Genomic DNA, 19,836 nt, shown 5'->3' with positions numbered 1-19,836 from the left:
GCGGGGATAAAATGTGTGTTCACTTCCTATAAAATTTGTAACGCAAATAAATGTAAGCAAAACTAATTTGAGGAAGTTGAAATTTCAAAGTGGAGCCAACACGGTTGTAGTGCAGTGGTTAGAGGATAGGAGCCAACATGGTTGTGGTGTGGTTAGAGGTTAGGAGCCCCAGTGAGTTGAAGCGGGTTCAAATCCTGCTCACTACACTGCTGTTGTGTGCCCATGCAGGGGGTGTGAGTTGCGTAAATATAGACCGGTGATTTCTACCAAACTTTTTTTTTTCCAAATCAAACAGGCTCCAAATTTACATGTGCATCAATACAATCGGTGAGAAAGAAAGAAAGATATATGAAGCGTCTACTAAAGACCCAATGGGCCTGTGAGAACAAAGAGAGAGAGAGAGAGAGAGAGAGAGAGAGAGAGGCTCTCAATTTCAGATGATCATGCTGTAGAATAGCAGCGACCCAAGGCGTTCATGTATAACATAAGACGATGCAATAGAAGTGATGCATTGTTTTTCCTCTGGGACAAATGTACACTGACATCCGATATTTTCCTACTAAAAAATGGAGAAGAGCACAACCTTCATACAAATATCATGAGCTGAAAAGTCCCTTTTATTTCTCTTAACCTCAATCTCAGGTCTTTCTATGGCTACCATCAAAGCTTCCAAGCACCTTCAACATGCATCGGCTTGCAGCTTTACCCATATTTACCAAAGGCAGGCCACACAATTCTATCACACCAGATTTTTCTGGAGACATCAAGATGAGATGGTAATTTTCAGTAGTTCAAATATGTGCCTGATACTTGCACAAAAAAGGCCAGGTCAAACATTATCTGGCCAAAATTCCCTGAAAAAATCACGTTGAAATGTAAGCTCTTGTAGTTGCTTTTCCCTTGCAAGTTCCTTCCTCAATCTTTTGGATGCATTTTTCTGTTGGGCTGATTTGCCCTGATCACAAAACTTCAAACATAAGTATTCGCATCTGTGTAGTTGACAAGACAAGCTACCTACAAATGTTACATCTATATCATGAATATTTCCATAAAAATGCGTACATTTAGAACATAGATTATATTCCTCTATATCATAAATATTTCCATAAAAATGTGTACATTTAGAACATAGATTATAATCTGTAATCCATGTAGGGACCACACTTACATTGCCCTCAGACTCTTGTTTGCTGTGACTTTCGCATGCTTGCCTGGGGGCCGCATCTGTTTTCTGCTTGGCTACCTTATAAGCACCTATCCCTCGCTTGTCATTCTTCACGAACACATCCAAGGGTTCCAACCTGCCCTGAAAGAGGAGAAACATCAGCTTCTTGAACACGAACTTTAAGACAGCAGTGTTGAAGGAGGTACTGGTGTTTCAGTTGTTCAAATTTCTCATACTTTATTCACCATTAGCTACAGGACATTACAAATTTACATGAGCTCTCATGAATGTGTAGGAAATTGTATAGAGAATAATAAAGTAAAGGAAATTCAACAATAGTATGCACAGATTGGAGGTTATTCAAAGAACCTCCCTAGACATATAATCATCAGACCAAACTGTAATAATGCAATCAGTTCCAAATGTGGCCAGATAGTAGAGGGCTGGCATCTCCAAGGCGCCAAGTTGGTGACTGTTTTACCATCCATCTTCCCGTCAAAAACGTAGCATCTCAAGCATCTAACTAAAGGAACCCTTGCTGTTGTACATTGAAAAAGAATGAGAAGACGACGAAACAGCCCTTAAAATCTGTCACCAGCTGGACATATTTCCCGTGAATTATGATTATACGTGAGCTTAGAGAAACTTGGGATACGCTCAAGAGCCACGTTGAGGGCTTGTATTTAGATGTAGATCCGCACAATCATTAATGAGTGGGCGGACAACCCATGAGATGCGGGCCCCACTCATTACCAAGTGTGGGTGCCCAAAGTGCAAAACCACACCTAATCGCATGGATAACCCATGCAGGGCCCTGGCCCCTAACCTTCATGCAATGGTGGAAAGTGAGTGAGTTTGCATGGCCACCCGCTTTCAAACAAAGGCAACCAGTCTTCAAATCGGTTCATCAGAGGGAGGCACCGCACACTCTCCATCTCATGGCTGGTTTCTGCTCCCCAAAAAGTACCGCACTACCCAGCCATAGCAGCACCCATCACCACTTTGTTTACATCTCTCAGCTGTTGTCAGTTACTGGTTGCCATCTTGTTCCACACTATTCCCCACATAAATTTTCTTTTGAACAACCTTTAGTGCTCGCAGCTTGTAGCAGACCTGACTGGGAAGAAGGCACTTCTATTCGTGGACTATTTCCTAGGGAGTCGCAAGGAAGAAGCTCACACAGTTGAACACAGTTAAAGCTCTCTCATTCCATGAACAGTACAGACACCTGAACAAGACACCACAAGACACAATGGAAATGCACAATACTTAGAAACTATTAACCTCTCATCACTGTTACAAGGCTACTCGGTAACAATCACTCACTGCACTGTGCACACTCAGCAGTGGTCGTAATGAGATAGTCTGACACAGACTCTGCTAGAAGCCAAATTGGAAGACACAAGACGTAGTATACTCACGTGGTGAGACTAGGTTTGAATCTTGGCAAGTAGAGGTTTCTGCAAATTGGATAACCAAAGGTCACCTAACACTGTAAGGTTTTGGGGTCTGGATGGCTAGACCAACTTATGGAACACCTTGGTGTGTCGACGAGAGAGGTGGTCAGCCATCACATGGTGCTTGCCTAGGTGGAGATGGATCTTGTGTCACCAACCTCTACATTTCCCAGTATGAGAGGGATCTGATGGACTCCAAGACGTCTAAATGTTTGGAAAGTACAAGCTTTGGGAATGGGGGATGATCTAGTACAAAAGATCAAGCACATGAAGTTTTCTCTAGGCACCCGAGATGGCACAGAAACGGGCTTTGGAGCAAGTGTTAAGTGGAAAGCATATATGAAGAGCTCTTGAGGATTTGGGAGAGATTTAGTTTTGAAACATGGTGCTCACCTACATTTCTAAAAAGGTGGACTACCAAGGATCACACTGCTATAATCTAGGAGGGTTACTATTTTTGGACAACCCCCAATGGAGATTCCGTTCACATCATTATATCCGTACGCTAAGCAAATGGGGAGACTTATTGAAGCACCTTTAACAGAATGTCTACGAGTTGAGAAATTTTTAGAGATGAAGTTTGTGGGTGGAAACCATCTCTTCAATTTGGACATGTGACAGGATTGTGGATCAAAGTGAGACAAGTGGCCTCACACTTGTTACCTCAGCTCTCCACTTGTCATTATAGCTTTTACTTCCCATTCTAGTTCATGAGCCCTAAATCTATATATTAGAGCCCCCTCTCATCATTTGAGTAGGCTTTATTGCTACAAACTACCCTCTACCATGTTGGCTACTCTTCTCTATTCATGGTGGTTCTCTACTCCAAGGTTATGGTTCTCTACCGTCGTACAGGCTGCCCGAATGTTGGTTGCTGCAAACTAGCCTCTACCATGTTGGCTACTCTTCTCTATTCATGGTGGTTCTCTACTCCAAGGTCATGGTTCTCTACCGTCGTACAGGCTGCCCTAATGTTGGTTGCTCTCTTTCTCTCTTTGCAAGGCTGCCCATAAAGTATACCAACTGTTGGGGACTGTTTTGAAGGCTTCCACCACAAAGAAATCTTGAAGGCAAGGGTATTTGATCATTATATTTTGATTTTCAGCCATTGGCCATTTGTCTTTTTAATTGGTTATATATTGTTACAACCCCACGCCAAGGGTCATGTGGACATAACGCCTGGTTGGCACTGCAGTGGCAAAAGACTAACCTCTCCAATTGTGTTGTGGACAGTCTGTTTCTCTTCTTGGTATGGAGTAAGGCCCATGTAGTCCAATTTCTCTCACAAGGCCCGGAGCTGCAATCCTAAGAGAGAACTTGCATAGCTATCCGTCTCTGAAGGAAAACAAGATAGACATCCTCAATGCTGGAACATGCTTTAAATTTCTAATAACAAACTATTGGGGCTAAATCCCGAGTCCCGAGTCTCGAGTCTTACCAAGTCAGGTGCCTCGATGCCGTATTTCTCCCACCAAGAAACTGGCTGCAACTGAGTCTCCTCTCTCTCTGCAGTGCGCAACCCAAAAACACCGCTTCGGTTGCGGAATAGAAAATGTTCATCCTCCGGCTTCAAGAGCAGATCATCGTCATCTCCCACAAGCCTGCTCATGTAGGCTGTCCATCCATCTTCTAATTCTTTGTTCACATATTGCTCCTCACTCCTCCATAGAGGATGAAGGATATAGGCAACGGCATGGATGGGCCTATGAAACCAATCCCAATGTTGGTTCCATATGCCTTTCAGATCCTGGACTCTTTATAAGAAAATCCAAGAGTAACAAAGTTTAGAGAGAACGAAAACATAAAGTTATAAATATTCTTTAGCCATGGGCAATTGCTAAGAACGAGTACCTGGCTGCAGACAATGCAGAACATAAGTCAAGAGCTTCTCCTATTTTGTCCATGAATTCATAAAGAAGGCCAATAGTGCTCCCCTCCATGTCTGTCAATCGGAAAACGTTGTACATGGGGTTCATCGTCTTTACTAGGCTTGTTGCATCCTCCCACCAAGCATCTCTCATGACCATGCGACAGAAAGCCAATGCCTTAGGATCATTCTTATCCTCCCATTGTTGCCACTCACAGCAAACAACTGAACATAGCAAGCCATGTCGTACTCTAATAAGCCTCTCCAATACTATAAACATTTACGCAAACCTTGTCTTCGAAGGCTTTAGAAGCTCAAGGTCACTTTTTGCCCTGTACATGCTCAAAACCTTGGGTCTCTTGCACACAAATTGACCATGCTTGATGCCGCAGAGAAAATATGAGACACCCAAGGTAGCTTCTCCACATCCTCAATCATGAGGTCCAAGCTATGCGTGGCACAAGGTGTCCAAACTATTGTGGAGAACTCCTCCTCAAGCATCCTCCCCATGGCCACAGTTTGACCCATTATCTGTAATGACCTCCACGATGTTGGTTGCACCTATTTCATTGATTGCCTGGCGTAAGTGAGACCATATAAATGCACCTGTAACCAGTCCTTGCAACTGATGCATATACGGCAACATGGTTCCTTTGCAAGAAGAAACCAAAATGCTATATACATTCCTCTTTCTCACATCTGACCATCCATCGCAAAGCAAGGTACATCCATACTTCTCCCATGTTGCCTTCAAAGGCTCCAGCTCTCTTGTCAAAGCTTCCTTCTCATAGCAAAGCTCCTTGGTGCGCAATGTCTAGTTCAGACCCTCCTACTCACACCCAATGCGAGAGATGGCACACATATCTGACTTTCATCGAGGAGTCCGAGTGATATGAAAAGATAATGCACATTGCCTCCTTCATAGCTGCCTTTTGCATGGCTGCTCTCTTATCTCCTCGCTTGAATAGAGGAAGAGAACTTCTCTTAGGTGTTGGCAAGGACCTTGAGCTTGCAACTTGGGACACCTTCATGCTCTCAACATCATAGATCACTAACCTCTGAGATGCTGGAATAGCTGCGAGAGATGTCTCAGGCTGATCCCATGCAAGCACTCTATCAATAGAAAATAAGTCAATGGAAATCTCGATGAATGACAAAGTATTCACCTCTTTGATGATCTGACTAAGCGCATTTGCTACACTATTCATGGATCCCTTGCAATAGCATATCTCTAAATCAAAATCTTGCATTAACTCTGCCCATCTAGCTTTTCGCCCTCTCAAACACGTACTTGATTGACTGATGATCAATCAATACCACAAACTTGGAGTCGTATAAATAATGCCTCCAAACCTTGAGAGCGTAAATGACAGCATAAATCTCCTTCTCAAGGGTTGGCCAACGAGATTGAGTGTCATCCCGCTTTCGACTCTCGAAAGCAACAGGTCTACTATCTTGGAATAGAGCAGCCCCGATCACATAGTCACTCGTGTCGGTCTCAAGAACACAAGGCCGACTAGGATCGAGTAGTGCTAAGGTAGGTGCTTCCTTGACTTTATCTTTCAAAAGTCTGAAGGCCGTATCCAAATCGTTATTCCAAGTGATAGGCTGATTCGACTTGTGTCCACGACCTTTCAACAAGTCAGTCATCGATAGTGAGAGCTGAGAGTACTCCCGCACAGATTTCCGAAGAAAAACAACAAAACCGAAAAAGAAAAAAACGAAGGTGTCTCACTGTTTGCAGTATCGGCCAAGCCAAAACCTTCTGCACACGGTCATAGTCAATGCTCAACCTGTCTCTTGTGATCTTGTGTTCCAAGTAAATGATTTCTGTCATGAAAAACTCACATTTACTAAATTTAGCATGCAGTTGATTCTGTCTTAAAACAAGCGTGAGGTGTCGAACATGATTCTCGAGAGTACGACTGTATATACTAAAATATCATCCAAGAATACCACCACGAACTTCCCCAAATGTTCGCGAAAAAGATCGTTTACTGGAGAGGGTTTCATCATTTACTAGAAAGTGACTGGAGAATTGGTCAACCCAAAAGGTAATACGAGAAACTCGTAATGGCCATCCTAGTCCGAAAGGCGGTTCCCTTTTAAGGTTGTTAAGGCATCAGAGGCGTTTGGTACAAGGCGGGTATGGTACGCACCTCGAAAGACTCGTATTTTTTAGAGACGTTAGAGGCGTGTTAGAGACGTCTGTTTTATATATATATATATATATATATATATATATATTGAAAGTTGAGAGAGAGAGACTAGAGTGTGTATGTATGAGCCTTGAGGGAGGGAGAGAGAGGGTGTATATGAGAGAGGGAGAGAGAGTGTGTGTGTGAAAGAAAGAAAGCTGTATTAAACGCCTGCAAAAGGCCAAAATGACCTATGAGACCAAAATAGTCCATCCTCATCATCTGGATACATCATCAAGATTCAAGCGTACAAAGTAAAATGAAATGAACTGAAATGAACCGGTAGAGTATAGAGAGGTCCAAAAGTGGGTATAAAAAACATCATCATCCTAGTGTGTTTGAACTTTGAACTTTGAATTTTGAACTTTGGGTCTTGAGAAGGCTTGAGGGAGGGAGAGAAAGTGTGTGAGAGAGGGGTTGCCTTCGGCCCTTAAAGCCCCCGTCTAAAGACTCAAACCAGCAAAAATTAAAAAAAAATTAGTGTACACCTTGATGAGGCAGTCGTACGCCTCGAACTATTAGAGACGCGCCTCGTAACAACTATGATGCCTTTCATGAATACGTATCTAGTGGTACCCAATATGTAAATTGATTTTCGTGAAATACTCCGCTCCTACTAAACGATCTATCAGGTCATCTGATCTAGGAAGAGGATAGCGGTTCTTGATTGTCACTTTATTCAATCTCTTGTAATCTACGCACATTTGCCAGGTGTTATCCTTCTTTCACCGAAGTAGCACAGGCGCACCCCAAGGTGATTTACTTGGACGGATCTCTCATCCTCAAATAGTCTGTGAGTTATTTATCTAGCTCATCTTTCTCAGCCTGGCTCATCCTGTAAGGCGGAATGCTAACAGGTTGAGCACCAGGGACTAGTTCAATACGATGATCCACTGTCCTTTCGGGTGGTAAACCCGATGGCAACTCCTTAGGAAATACATTGTGAAACGAGTCGAGTAAGTTCTTTAATTCTTTGCTTTCAAACACACTTAATTCATTAACATCCATAGCAGGTACGAGAAATGAAGAAAGTGTTAGCACATTCATCCCCAGTTTCTGCCCATTTCTGGTATCCTTGTGGTCCCATTTGTATGGCCCTTGATTGTGGGCTGGCCACCCCTTTTTTTACTATTTTTCTGGGATTTTTCCCAACCTTTCTGGCATTTTCCAATCGGCCATGTCCAGTAGCTCCAGTCGGCCTGTTTATCAGCTCCAGTCGGCCAGCATTCCCTCACTATAAATAGTGAATGCTAGCCTCTTATCATTCATTCAGTCTTGTACATATTTTGCTCCCTCACTTATGAGACTATCTCTGTCTCTTGCTTGGGACTGTTTTGCTTCAGTATACTCAGCATAGTTTGCTCCATATCTCTCTCTCTCTCTTGCACTCTTTGTTCAGCACATTCTAGTGCCACTCTGCTTCCGCTATGTGCACTCTTTCATGGTATCAGAGCTCCCGGTTTAGCAACCTCTTTGCTGCCCTAGATTCAGCTCTGTTTTCAGCACCTCCTTCTCTGCGTTTTCCTTCAGATCTGCAGCTCTTTCATGCTGCGTTTTCTGGACTGAACCTGCTGGTTGCTGCGCCCTTCAGTTTGGCTTCATCAACACAGCCTTCTGGTACTGTTTGACCAGTTTTCTTCTCTTCCACGCGGAGTTTGGGACATAGGTGGCCTGTTTTCTTCAGGACAGCAGCTTCCTTTGCTGCGGTTTTCCTCTCCCATGGGTTTGCTCCTTTGTAGAGGGGGTCTTTGGTGTTGCAGGCTTTGGTGGCACTCTTGGTACCTGTGGAGGACACTTCTACTTCAGAGTTTGTGCGCTTTTTCATGAGGAGAGCCCAAGCTACTGTCCTTGTTGTTGCCTTTCCCTCTTGCACCCTCTTACAGCATATTCTCGGGTGTTGTCCGGCCTCTTAGGGCTGCGTTTTGGTGGGAGGAAAGACCCTATATCAGTGTTTTCTGATTTGGACAGTTTTTATCTTATGAGGGTTGGTTCTATTGATTGGATCAATGATGACAACTTCAGATTTGGCTCCCGTACCACTCTCTTGTTATTTCCTTGATGAGGTAGACAAGTCGGATGGTGGTAACTTTCAGTCATGGAAGTTGCAGGTTACTTCTATTCTCAGCGAGTATGGTTTGATGGAGTTTTTCTCATACAAGAATCAGTGCTTTTCGGACCTTGCCTCTGCGGAGGATGTGTGTCGGTGGAGGAAGACGGACGGACAGATCTATGGCTTTCTCCTCCTGAATTGTCAGGATTCAATTCTTCGACACTTCATCTATACTCCTGATGATGCTTCTACTTTCTATAGGTGGCAGTTGCTTTGTGACCTGTATGGTGATGCCAGTGAGATCGGCAGATGCTTTCTGCTTCTGGGTGCTGTGCAGCCAGTGATCTTATGGATACTTCTTTTGGAGATGTTCCTGCAGCAAAGGATAGTGGGCCAGTTTTGCTCATTGCATTTGAGGAGTTTGTTTCTCCTGTTGCCTTGTCTTCAGTTTCTGTACATATGAAACCGGCCTTCAGAAATCTGACAGGCGGTGAAATAAACACTCGCACACAAAACACTTCATCACCCATGGGGATCTTGAAAAGGAAACAAACAGGGGGAGCTAGAGTGCTTCTGCAAATAATACAAGGACACCGATTGGCCCCAAAACGCAGTGGCGCCCCTTGCGGTATTTCTTTATTTGATCAAATATGAGTACAAAGTACAACTTGTAGATTCCTTTATCAATAGGATCCCTTTTAGCTTTTCACCCAGGACTTTCCAAATAAGATCTCTCGCTTAGTACAGCAAATAGGGAAGGCACACCTGTACAACACCTCGGTCCTCCCTGCTTGAAAAGGTCTTCTCCATCTCAACCATGGATTCCCACAACCCTTTCCTAGACAGCAGTAAGGCTGTACCAAACCATATGTCCTTCCTATAGTCACAGCCTACATGTAACCTCGAGAAAACTATAACCTGTTCACATAAATCCAGAGACATGCTTTCCACATGAAACCAAAGACATGTATCTGATAAACCATAGACCTGTATCCATAAACTATAGGCCTGTTTCCTCAATACCAAAGTCCTGTTTCTTCAGGAAAGACCAATGTCCCGTTTCCATGACAGATAAATCCTCATATCACGGTTGCCAAAACCAATAGAGAGAAAGATAGAGGACGTGTCAAGCAATCCCTGAATACACATAAGTCCAAGTCAAAGAGCAACACACATCTCTTCCAAGAACATCATCCTGTGCATATGTAGCCTGATCCTCTGTATCCTAATCTCGTAATCAAAAACCTGCTTGTGAAGAGAGAGAGAGACCCCTTGGCTGTTAGCCCCTCGGTACCTCCTTCAACTCACCTTCTTCCAAAAGAGAGAGAGAGAGAGAGACCCACGTTGACTGCTTCCACACATGCAGCCACCTGGCATAGAGAGCCTCCCGTCTGACACTCGTCTGGCTACCCAACTATTTGCATAGAAATTCCTGCTTGACGCTTGCCTGGCTGCCCCTTGCTGGTTGCCCATAGATGTAGTCGCCTAGTCGCTTTTTACTTGGTAGCAACCCATGCTCAACCACCTAATCACTTGCCTAGTTGCCCACGTGCAGCAGTGCCTTGCTGTAGGCCATGTGCTTCAGCACCTTGTCAGCGCCCAGCAACAGCAACTTCCGACAGTAGCACCCGACAGCGGCGGTAGCATCCAGCGGCGGTGGCACTCGGCGGCAGCGGCACAACAGTGGCATCAGTACGTCAACAGCAACATTAGCACCAGCGGCGGTGGTGGCAGTACTTGGAGGTGGCAGCGGCGGCGGCAGTACCCGACAGCGGCTTTGTACCCGACGGTGGCGGCGGCACCTGTACCCGACGACGGTGGCGGCAGCAATACTTGGCGGCGGCGGCACCTGTATCCGACGACAGCGACGACTGTACCCGACGACAGCGACGACTGTACCCGACAGCAATACCCATGCAACAGCGCCACCATGCGCCACGCCATGGCCACACTTCCAATCCACCACCTTTCGCTCTTTTTAAAGAGGCGATGTGCTTTTTCTCCAAAAACGCTAAAAGCAACTTAGCAAAAACGCATGCCTCAAAAATAATATTATTATTATTTTTATTATTTTTATCATCAAAGGTTTTAAAAACCTTATAACTTTTAAAGTTCCTTTTTGTTCCCTTTCACACTTGGGCTGGCCTCCAACATGGGTTTCCTTTTCACATCTAACTAATGCATGTTCACACTTGTCCATCTCATGCCCGTGCCCATGCCCACCTGCTCGTTGTCTAGAGGGAAAAACACAGGGTTGTAACAACATACTTCTCCTTGCCAGGATGAATTTCTGGTAATGTTTTTGAGGAAGACAGTGGGCTATCTTTGCTCACAGCTTCTGAAGGGGATTTGTCTCCTATTGCTTCGCCTCCGATTCTTTCTTCGTCTACCAGTAACCAGGATGTGTTGCTGGTCCCTTTGCCTTCTATGGAGGAGCCTGTTTCTACGCTGTGTGATGCTATTGAAGAGGCTACTACTTCTTCAGTTAACCACTACTGTGAATGTTGCACCAGCTTTGCATCCCTCCCTCATTCCATTGGGAAAAGTGCATAGGCTCAAGATTGGACATCGTTGGTGCTTCTACAGCAGTGTACAGTTCAGCCCAACTCTTGTTCTTCAGAGGTCTTGCGTTTGGCTTATCGTCAGTCACACCATCAGTCTCTTCAGAGATAATAAAGCAAATACTATCTCGGTAACGGGATAGGGGGCCCTTCAGTGGGTAATTCGGGACCCCATACGGTGTACAATTCTCATCTCTCTCTCTCTCTCAAATCTCTTAAAAGTTTGAAGTCTTCAAGTGGATTGCTAAACTCGCGAAACTCAGGACGAAGACGGTGTGAGCATTTGTGTGACAGGATCCTCCAATACGAATACTTCCACTACATGTTACACTAGAGGTGTTCCATAATCAAGCTTAAGGCTAGATCACAAAAGAAGGCTTCTGCGCATGCGGCATTGGTATCAGAGCTTTAGGCTGATTCTGAGATATTCTTCATGCCCATGTCCCACCCACCCTTACTGCATCGTGCATGGATGACACTAACGCCCATGTCTTGATCTTTTGGTGGCTGATGCACTTCTACTACCTACATGATGAGAGAATAGATGATGTGTGCAAGTGATGTCTAATGCTTATATATGCCTACGGGGAGCAAGTCGGCCAACAAAAAGGTTGTCGGCTTGTTTATATATCCAGGACTGAGGAAAAACAGCACTTTGATGTTGTTCATGCTGCCAACTGTGCCCATACTGCTTGTATGAAACCTTGCTAATGCCCTAATGCCATGGCACAGGTGTGCACATGACACCTAAAGTATCTTCCCATGAAGTTGTATATATCTTGTTATGTGATGACTTGTACAAACACACTGTCATGTGCACACACATGTACATGCTTATCTCAAAGGCTAACCCTAAGGAGGAAACAAGATAAACAAGAAAAGATCACAACAGAACCAAATTTTTGGAGCATACATTGTGGAGCATCTTGTGTGGAAGGACACAGGGGCTGTCGGCCAAGGAATATTCCTGTCAGCTACAGCATTTATGAGATTTATTTGTCTAGGAGCTGGCCGACGAGCTGCCTCCAACGCTCGTGGAGTCATTCAAATCCGTTGCCTTCTTGTCTTGACACCCTTTAGCAAATCGGTGAGATCCGTCGAGAGGTCAGAAAACTTGTCTATGTGGGTGGAATATGCTTGGGTTTTCTACCTTTTCCAAAAGGCAACTCATGGTTGCAAGGGATTATGTACCTTTTTGTACCATATGAAATACTAAATTTCCAGCTATCTCTCTCTCTCTACTCTCTCTTCACTTTGCGTTTTTGCATCAGCATGTTCTAGATGGTGTTTAGGGCGGAAAGAAGCATCTCAGAGGTTCCACATGTAACATTGGTATCAGAGCATCAAGCTTAGCAAGGCTAAACACTGATTCAGTCCCATATGAAGGTGTATAGGTCCAAGGTACAGGAAAGTGCACAGGTAAGAGGCCCAAGGCAAGGAACACAAGACAAGGAAGAGCTCCCAAGAGATTGGTTGGTGGTGTTCCACAAAGCCCAAAGGGGATGGCAGTCCTGTGAGCCAGGAAAGGCTTTCGGGCAACAGTTCCAAGGGAGGATGATCCTCCAAGGGGTGGAGTGAGAGTGCAATACTCATTTCTCATGAATGAAGACCAAGACGGTGTTCAGAGACAGGGTAGGAACAGAATGGGTGTTAGTAATCATCCCCTACTTGCTGGCTTCCTATTTGGTGTCCTATTTTAGCCTCTACGCGAGACTCTATATGACTAACCTTGGCTACCCTTTTATAGGCTCTTGGCCGGTCATAGGGCGTCCACACTTGGGCACCCGCTCGTCCATATTTGGGTGCCCGCCCATTAGTCTATCCCTAACTCAGCTCGTCAATCAGCCTGCCTAGCTCCAAGCTTCCCCAACCTCGAAGCTAGTCTTCTGTGCGTGTAGCACACGGTAGATACACACTGTGCACATGACACCAAGATTAAGGGGCTCTTTGGCTTAAGTGTGTGGCTAGAGTGGAGGAATCGCCTACTTTTCTCGGTGAGAACAGTTTTCCAATTGAGCCTTAGGGAGCTGCTGGAATAGCCCTTCGTCGTCCAGTCAATGTAGGGGAGGCCCCAAGTGAGTAGAATAGGTGTTTTGAGGGGTAGGCGTCTCGCATATGGTATCAAAACGAAGGCTTAGTAATCATGAGAGAAAATCTAATGGGTTTTTGCTTCTTACCAGACTAACCTGCCATGACCAGACCATATCTATCCAAAGTTCCAAGACTCTAGGCAAAAGAAGATATGATAGATTTTTCCTTCGACTACCTCACCTTCCAAGAGCTTGACAATCACGTGAAGACTACAAAGCATTTAGAAAACCTCTTCTTCCCAATTGCAGTGGAGAGAAGACACTAATGGCGGTTTGGACTTTGGATTCATGCCTACAATGGCACATCAAAATACTTAAGGGAGAACATTGCACTTGCCATGATCCTACAAAAGTTAGAGATGGTGAACTGTGAAGGGACTTGTATTATATGGACTTAATCCCCATAACCTTCGATTGTAGTGCCAAAAGTTTAAAGCTCTTCATACCTTCCAAGTTCCCATCCAGATCAGTGCAACCAGCTATGTTTCTTATCATGACATAGCTCCTCATAGATACCGTAGCTCTATGAGAAGCCGTCACTAAACTTTTGAGCATTTATGCTCTTATCTTTGTACATAAAAAAGAAATAATGAAACAAATAAAGATTTGTCTTTATCCCATTACATGTTTACAAAATTTCTCTCGAAGAAAAATTAATAAAAAGTGTTGTAATATGCTGAAATAATGTAAGGAAATTAACATTGGTGGCAAGCCAAATTACATGCCACAAAACCAAGCTCTTGTCGGCACCCAAGAGGCAGTAGATGTGGCCTTTAAGCATTTGACCAAGGATAGAAGGATATCTAAGAGGAGGTATTTGGAATACAAGGTGAATTATTTCAACCAACCTTATCAACACCTCTTCACGTGGCGACGCCAATGGATCGAGGATAAAAGGAAATTTATTGTGGAAATAGACTTGGATTTCCGGCCATATTATGTTTCAAATCTTTGTTTGTCAATAATTATGGAAAGGTCAGAATTAGTAGAAGAATATAGGATTTGTAGCCAAAATCCTTATCTCCTAGATGAATATCTTTCTAGATACCATAATCTTACATTGTATCTCCCATGTGAAAAATTTGTAGTGTAGGCACACTACCATTGTTTGATTAAATCTCAACCAGTGTAATAAAACCCTGAAACTTAATAAAGATGTTTCACTTGCTTTATTAATGCAAAATTGAGTATATAAATAACGATAAGAACGTGAAGATGATATACATCCAAATTACTTTCAAATTAATCTCATGTAAAAGGAACGTTACGTGACGATTTCTTCTTTGTCTAAATCCAGGAATCATGAGTCATGCTCATCCTGATCAGCAAAGTGCCGGACCTTCATTGGAGACCCTCGATGACGATGTCAAGGAGACACTCCATAAGGCCCAACAGGCCCCTTCAAAGGTGAAGGGAAGAACTTGGGAGAGATAGGAGACTTGGATTGACTCCATGGACAAGTACTTCGACGTGGCTGGCTATAACGAGAGAACCAAGATGGCTCTCGCTCGTTTAAAGGTCATTGGAGTTGCTCGAACAAGATGGAGGAACTTTTGTGAATCCAATGATCTAAATCAAAATCAACTACGTTGGAATGACATGAAGCAGTATCTCCAACAGAGGTTTTGTCCTCCAAGATTCTAGGAGAATAAGATGAATGAGTTCTTGGAGTTGACCCAGGATGGGAAGACCGTAGAGCGTATCATCAATCCTTTGCCAATCTCCTCCATTTTGCCCCAACAATGGATGAAATAACCCTTCTCCATCGAGTCACCCGCAAGCTCAACCCACCTCTTGACCTCCTCACGCAAGGGAGAATCTAGCTCCGCAGAGAGCAAGGCATGGTAATACATCCTTCATATATTCCCAAAAAGAAATGGAAAAGGATCACTAAAGATTTCATTGTTGGGCTACCTAGAACTAGCAGAAGGAATGATGCCATTTTGGATGTAAGTAGATTGCATAACTAAGCTAGCAAGGTTCATTCCAACAAAAAGCACGATGACTCCAAAACTAGCTCAATTTTCTGCAACGTAGTCAATTTATATGGTTTGCCAGAAAGCATTGGCAATAATTGTGATGGTAAGTTTAAGAGTCACTTCTAGCAAGAGGTCTTCAAGGTAAACAGCTGAACATGAGTTCGGCAGTCATCCTCAATCTGGGGGTCAAACGGAGAGGGTTAATTACACACTTGAAGATATGTTTCAAGCTTATGTCAAGGAGACAGTCAAATTGCAATGATTATCTCCTAAATGCACACTATGCATGTAATAGTGCAAAACATGTAGCAAAGAAGTTGAGTAGCTTATGCTTATCTATGGATTTTACACCAGAGCTCTGTGGGCTATTTGGTATGAGATGTGTATGCTGCATTATTGAGATTCCCATTAAATGGCTATTAATGTGGTAAAGGGATTGATGTGTAGTACATTATGTGTGGGGTTTGATCAATTCTAGTTTATGATCCGGGCTAAGATTTGCTGAAACTAGCTCGTAGGTCTACAACCTCATCAGTGCTCTTCTCGTTAAGGACATCTAAAAACTTGCTACATCATTTTGATCTCAACCCTCAGATCCTCCTGTCCTAACACACAAAGTTATTCAGTGCATCAAAACCCAAAGCCTAGGTTTGAACCATGTATATCCCAACAATAGAGACCTATTTCCAGAATGTCATGGGCTACCCTCCCAAGGCAAACAATAGAGACCTATGCCCAGAATGTTGTGGGCTACCTCGAAGGCCAACAGACACTACAGCCATCTCTGCTACCCCAAGCCAAAAACCTCAAAGATAGCCTACCTGTTAAGTAGCTTTGAAACCTAGATCCACATCCCATCCGATATGTTACTGCTAACAACCACTAAAATGATAGGAATGTGATATTTTGACAGTAAGAGCAACAGCATCTTACATGCACTTACCCTTGTCAAATAGACTAAGAGGTCCCAGTAACAAACCAAGCCCCAAACCAGATTGCATATAACTTACACAATGCAATTACAGTCTGTATGGTAGCAGAGCCAATCATTATTCCTACTAATAATACAAAGGGTGAAAAAAGAAGTTGAACGATCAAGCTTCACCTGCTCAGATACACCCAAGCCCGATCCTTCTTTCCATCCAGATTTTTGAAGTAACTGCATAAACAAAATCCGAGTAAGAAATCAAATTAATCACTGGCCCCAAAATCAACCACATGGTTCTGGTCATAAAACTTTCTTCACCTTAAATCCAACGTTGGAGGTCGTCAAGGCACCAGAGCGTCGTTGGCACGAGAAGCCACCTTGCAGATCACGATTCCATGCGCTTTCCGTGTCGCTCGCGTAGCCCTTGACAAACCTAACACCACGGCCTGAAACGCTTTCTGTCTCGCTCACCGCCAGGCCTAAAGTCTCGTCTGTTGTTGTTACCTCCATCGCATGCATCTATGCAAAAGGCAAATATATATATATATATATATGGGGATCTTAAGGATTTGATTTATTTTATTTTTGTGCGGAATGAAGTTTTTGCTTGATGTATGTGCGTATGCATCCATGAACGTGTATGTGTATGCCAGTGTGTGTGAGTGAGTGTGTATGTATATACCTTGTGTGCATGTGTCTATGTATGACTCTCTCACATAGACGCATATCTATGTTTGCCTCTCTCACATGCATTCTTTCCATGTCTATCACGTGCACAAACACAACCTTCTCTCACACATACACATGCACACGTACTCTCTCTTTTGACACCCGTCTCACATATACACTCTCTAAACACATAGAAACTCTCTCTCTCTCTCTCTCTCTCTCTCTCTCTCTCTTACACACACACACACACCCCCTCCATACGCACGTGTGTGACTATGAGCACGTGTACATATGTGTTTTTGTATAATAGTATCAATAAAATATTATTATATATTTAGTATATGTATATTGATTTATATATCATTATTATATTATATTATTGTAGATTTACTATATATTTTTTAAAATTTTAAATTTTTTATTCTTTTATTTATTAATTATATGTTTATATTTTATTATTATGTATATATATATATATATAATTATCATATTTATAATATATTATTATATATTTACTATCTTTAATTTTCTTATTTATACTTATGTATTATTATTATTATATAACATTATATTATAATATATAAATATAGATTAATATATTTATTTATTTAATATACTTACTAATTATATAATTACTTATTGTTATTATATATATTTGTATTCTACATATATTTTATATTTATTTATATAATTATTTAATAAATATATTATATATTTATTTTATATACTTACTTATTATATAATTACATATTATTATTATATATATTTGTATTCTACATATATTTTATACTTATTTATAATAGATTTTTATGTTTTTATATTATTTATTTATTTAAATTTTCTTCTCTCAACATACCCCTACACTCCTCTCTTTCTCTTTTTCTCTCTCTCTCCCAAGTTCCAACTCCCCTCCCCCATCAGAATCCCTTCTCTCTTTCCTCTATCCCAACACTTGGTCCTCTTCCAACCGCGCCACGTATCCCCTCCCCTCCCAAAAACTTACGCATTATAGATAGTATAGATAGATATATTCCACACACATATAAATACACACATGTATACACACATATACATATATATATATATATATATATATATATATATTTAATAGGTATTTATATTTATATTTAATTAAAATCTACTTGTATTCTCTCTCTCTCTCTCTCTCTCTCTCTCTCTCTCTCTCTCTCTCACACACACACACACACACTCAAGTGTTTTTTGCTGGCAACCCTTCTCTCTTAAAGATGTGAACATTCTCTCCACTACTAGCTCCTCCTACTACCTCTCGGCCCAACCCACTTTCTCCCCTCCAGCCTATCTTAGCTCCTCCCAAAAATGAAATTTGAAATGGATAAAAACAATAACTATATCAAGTTCAATAATAACTTACAATCCTCTAGTAATGTGGATGTGATCATGTATAATTACTTTCTGGGATGGTAACTTAGTTTTAAGGTAATGAACTCGAGTAATAAATTCATGATCAGATATTGATGAGCGATGCATCCTTTATGCTATATCCCTGAATGATATTTATGTGTTCCATAATCTGACAAAAATGGATGTTCAAAGCGAAAACTCTAGTGTTGCTGATGGGTATGATGATAAAATATTCTTCATGGTCACGTGTCCAAATCTTCGACCATTCGTCGTCTTGTTGATTATTGAAGATTCGCAATAATTGCTGAAATAGAGCGCCATTCCGTTTGAATAAATAAGCTAGACGACTACACTCATCCATGAGTCGTAGGAGTTTCGAAGGTGGATAAGAGTCATGAGGAGATGTTCGGGTCATAACGCTTCAGACACAAAATAATTTTGGTAGTTAGAACTTCCCAATTTTAGAATAGAGAATCCATGGGGATTTACACTTTTTGGAGACTATTTGTTGGCGTAGTGTTTTACAACTATTTTTTGTCTCATTCGGGAGGTTTTGAGTGGTTGTTAGATTGTAAATAAACATTAGACTGAATTGACTTTCAATACATCCAAAATTTAAGCACAATATAAACATGAATATATTGAATGACTAGTAGCAATTCTAACAACCTTGATTGATAAAACGAAACATGAATTCAACTATTTCACAATAACTCTCTCTCTAAGAATCAAAATAAAAAGTTCAAGTCATAGGCAAGTTAATGTCAAATGACTTTACTGGGGAAAAGTCATAGATGATTCGTCAAAGCCATGAAGAAGGTCTGGGTAAGATTAAGGGTTTGTACAATCTTTCAATGAAAGAGTTGTGATCATGCACTTGTGTTACTGGAGTTTCATGTGAACTCACATGTACACAAAGAAGACATGATAAAATTACTAACACATCTTCTTCTAGTGTCTCTGATTCAAATTAGGGCAAAAGAAATAAACTTATACATGTTTTTCTTTTTACCAATGGACAAAATCTATGGCATAAATTTCATTGAATCTTGTATAAATATCTTCATGAGGTATTTATAGTAGGTGTCCCGTAAACTAGAGGAAGGCAACCTTGTATAAATATCTTCATGAGGTATTTATAGTAGGTGTCCCGTAAACTAGAGGAAGGCAACCTTTTGATCATATTTTCCCAATTATCACACGTCTAAAAGGAAGTCTCTAATAGGTTTACTCTTAGAGTCACACGATGGAAGATTCTACTAATTGTTCCACCATCTCTTGGTTTTAGGAGGTCTTGACTCATACTTTTGCAAGGGAAATAAAGGTATACATATACATAAGCTATTTAACACCCTCGCATAAAAATTATTCTTAAGGTTCAGAGCCACTTAAATTTTTACTCCACAAGCTTTAAATTCGAACAAGATTAAAAGTTTTTGAAACGATTAAAATAAACAAGACTTTTTAAATTTATAACTCTAGAAGATAG

At 41.9% G+C, this 19,836-nt stretch overlaps 1 protein-coding gene across 1 annotated transcript; it reads right to left on the bottom strand.

The window, feature by feature from the left end:
• Nucleotides 1-330: 330 nt before the first annotated feature.
• On the bottom strand, nucleotides 331-16,827 carry LOC147606307 (uncharacterized). The gene is made up of 4 exons (XM_086792164.1): nucleotides 16,614-16,827; nucleotides 16,473-16,526; nucleotides 1,169-1,306; nucleotides 331-955 (listed from the first exon to the last, which is right to left on the bottom strand). The coding sequence occupies exons 1-4, from the start codon at nucleotides 16,812-16,814 to the stop codon at nucleotides 830-832; spliced, it is 519 nt and encodes a 172-aa protein (XP_086648290.1). The 5' UTR covers nucleotides 16,815-16,827; the 3' UTR covers nucleotides 331-829.
• Nucleotides 16,828-19,836: the final 3,009 nt, after the last annotated feature.

Source organism: Cibotium barometz, chromosome 57, assembly GCF_041138505.1.
Source record: "Cibotium barometz isolate CiBa-2024 chromosome 57, ASM4113850v1, whole genome shotgun sequence".
Lineage (NCBI taxonomy): Eukaryota > Viridiplantae > Streptophyta > Polypodiopsida > Cyatheales > Cibotiaceae > Cibotium > Cibotium barometz.
The sequence above is the reverse complement of the archived record's forward strand: the minus strand, read 5'-3'. Positions and strand labels throughout refer to the sequence as shown.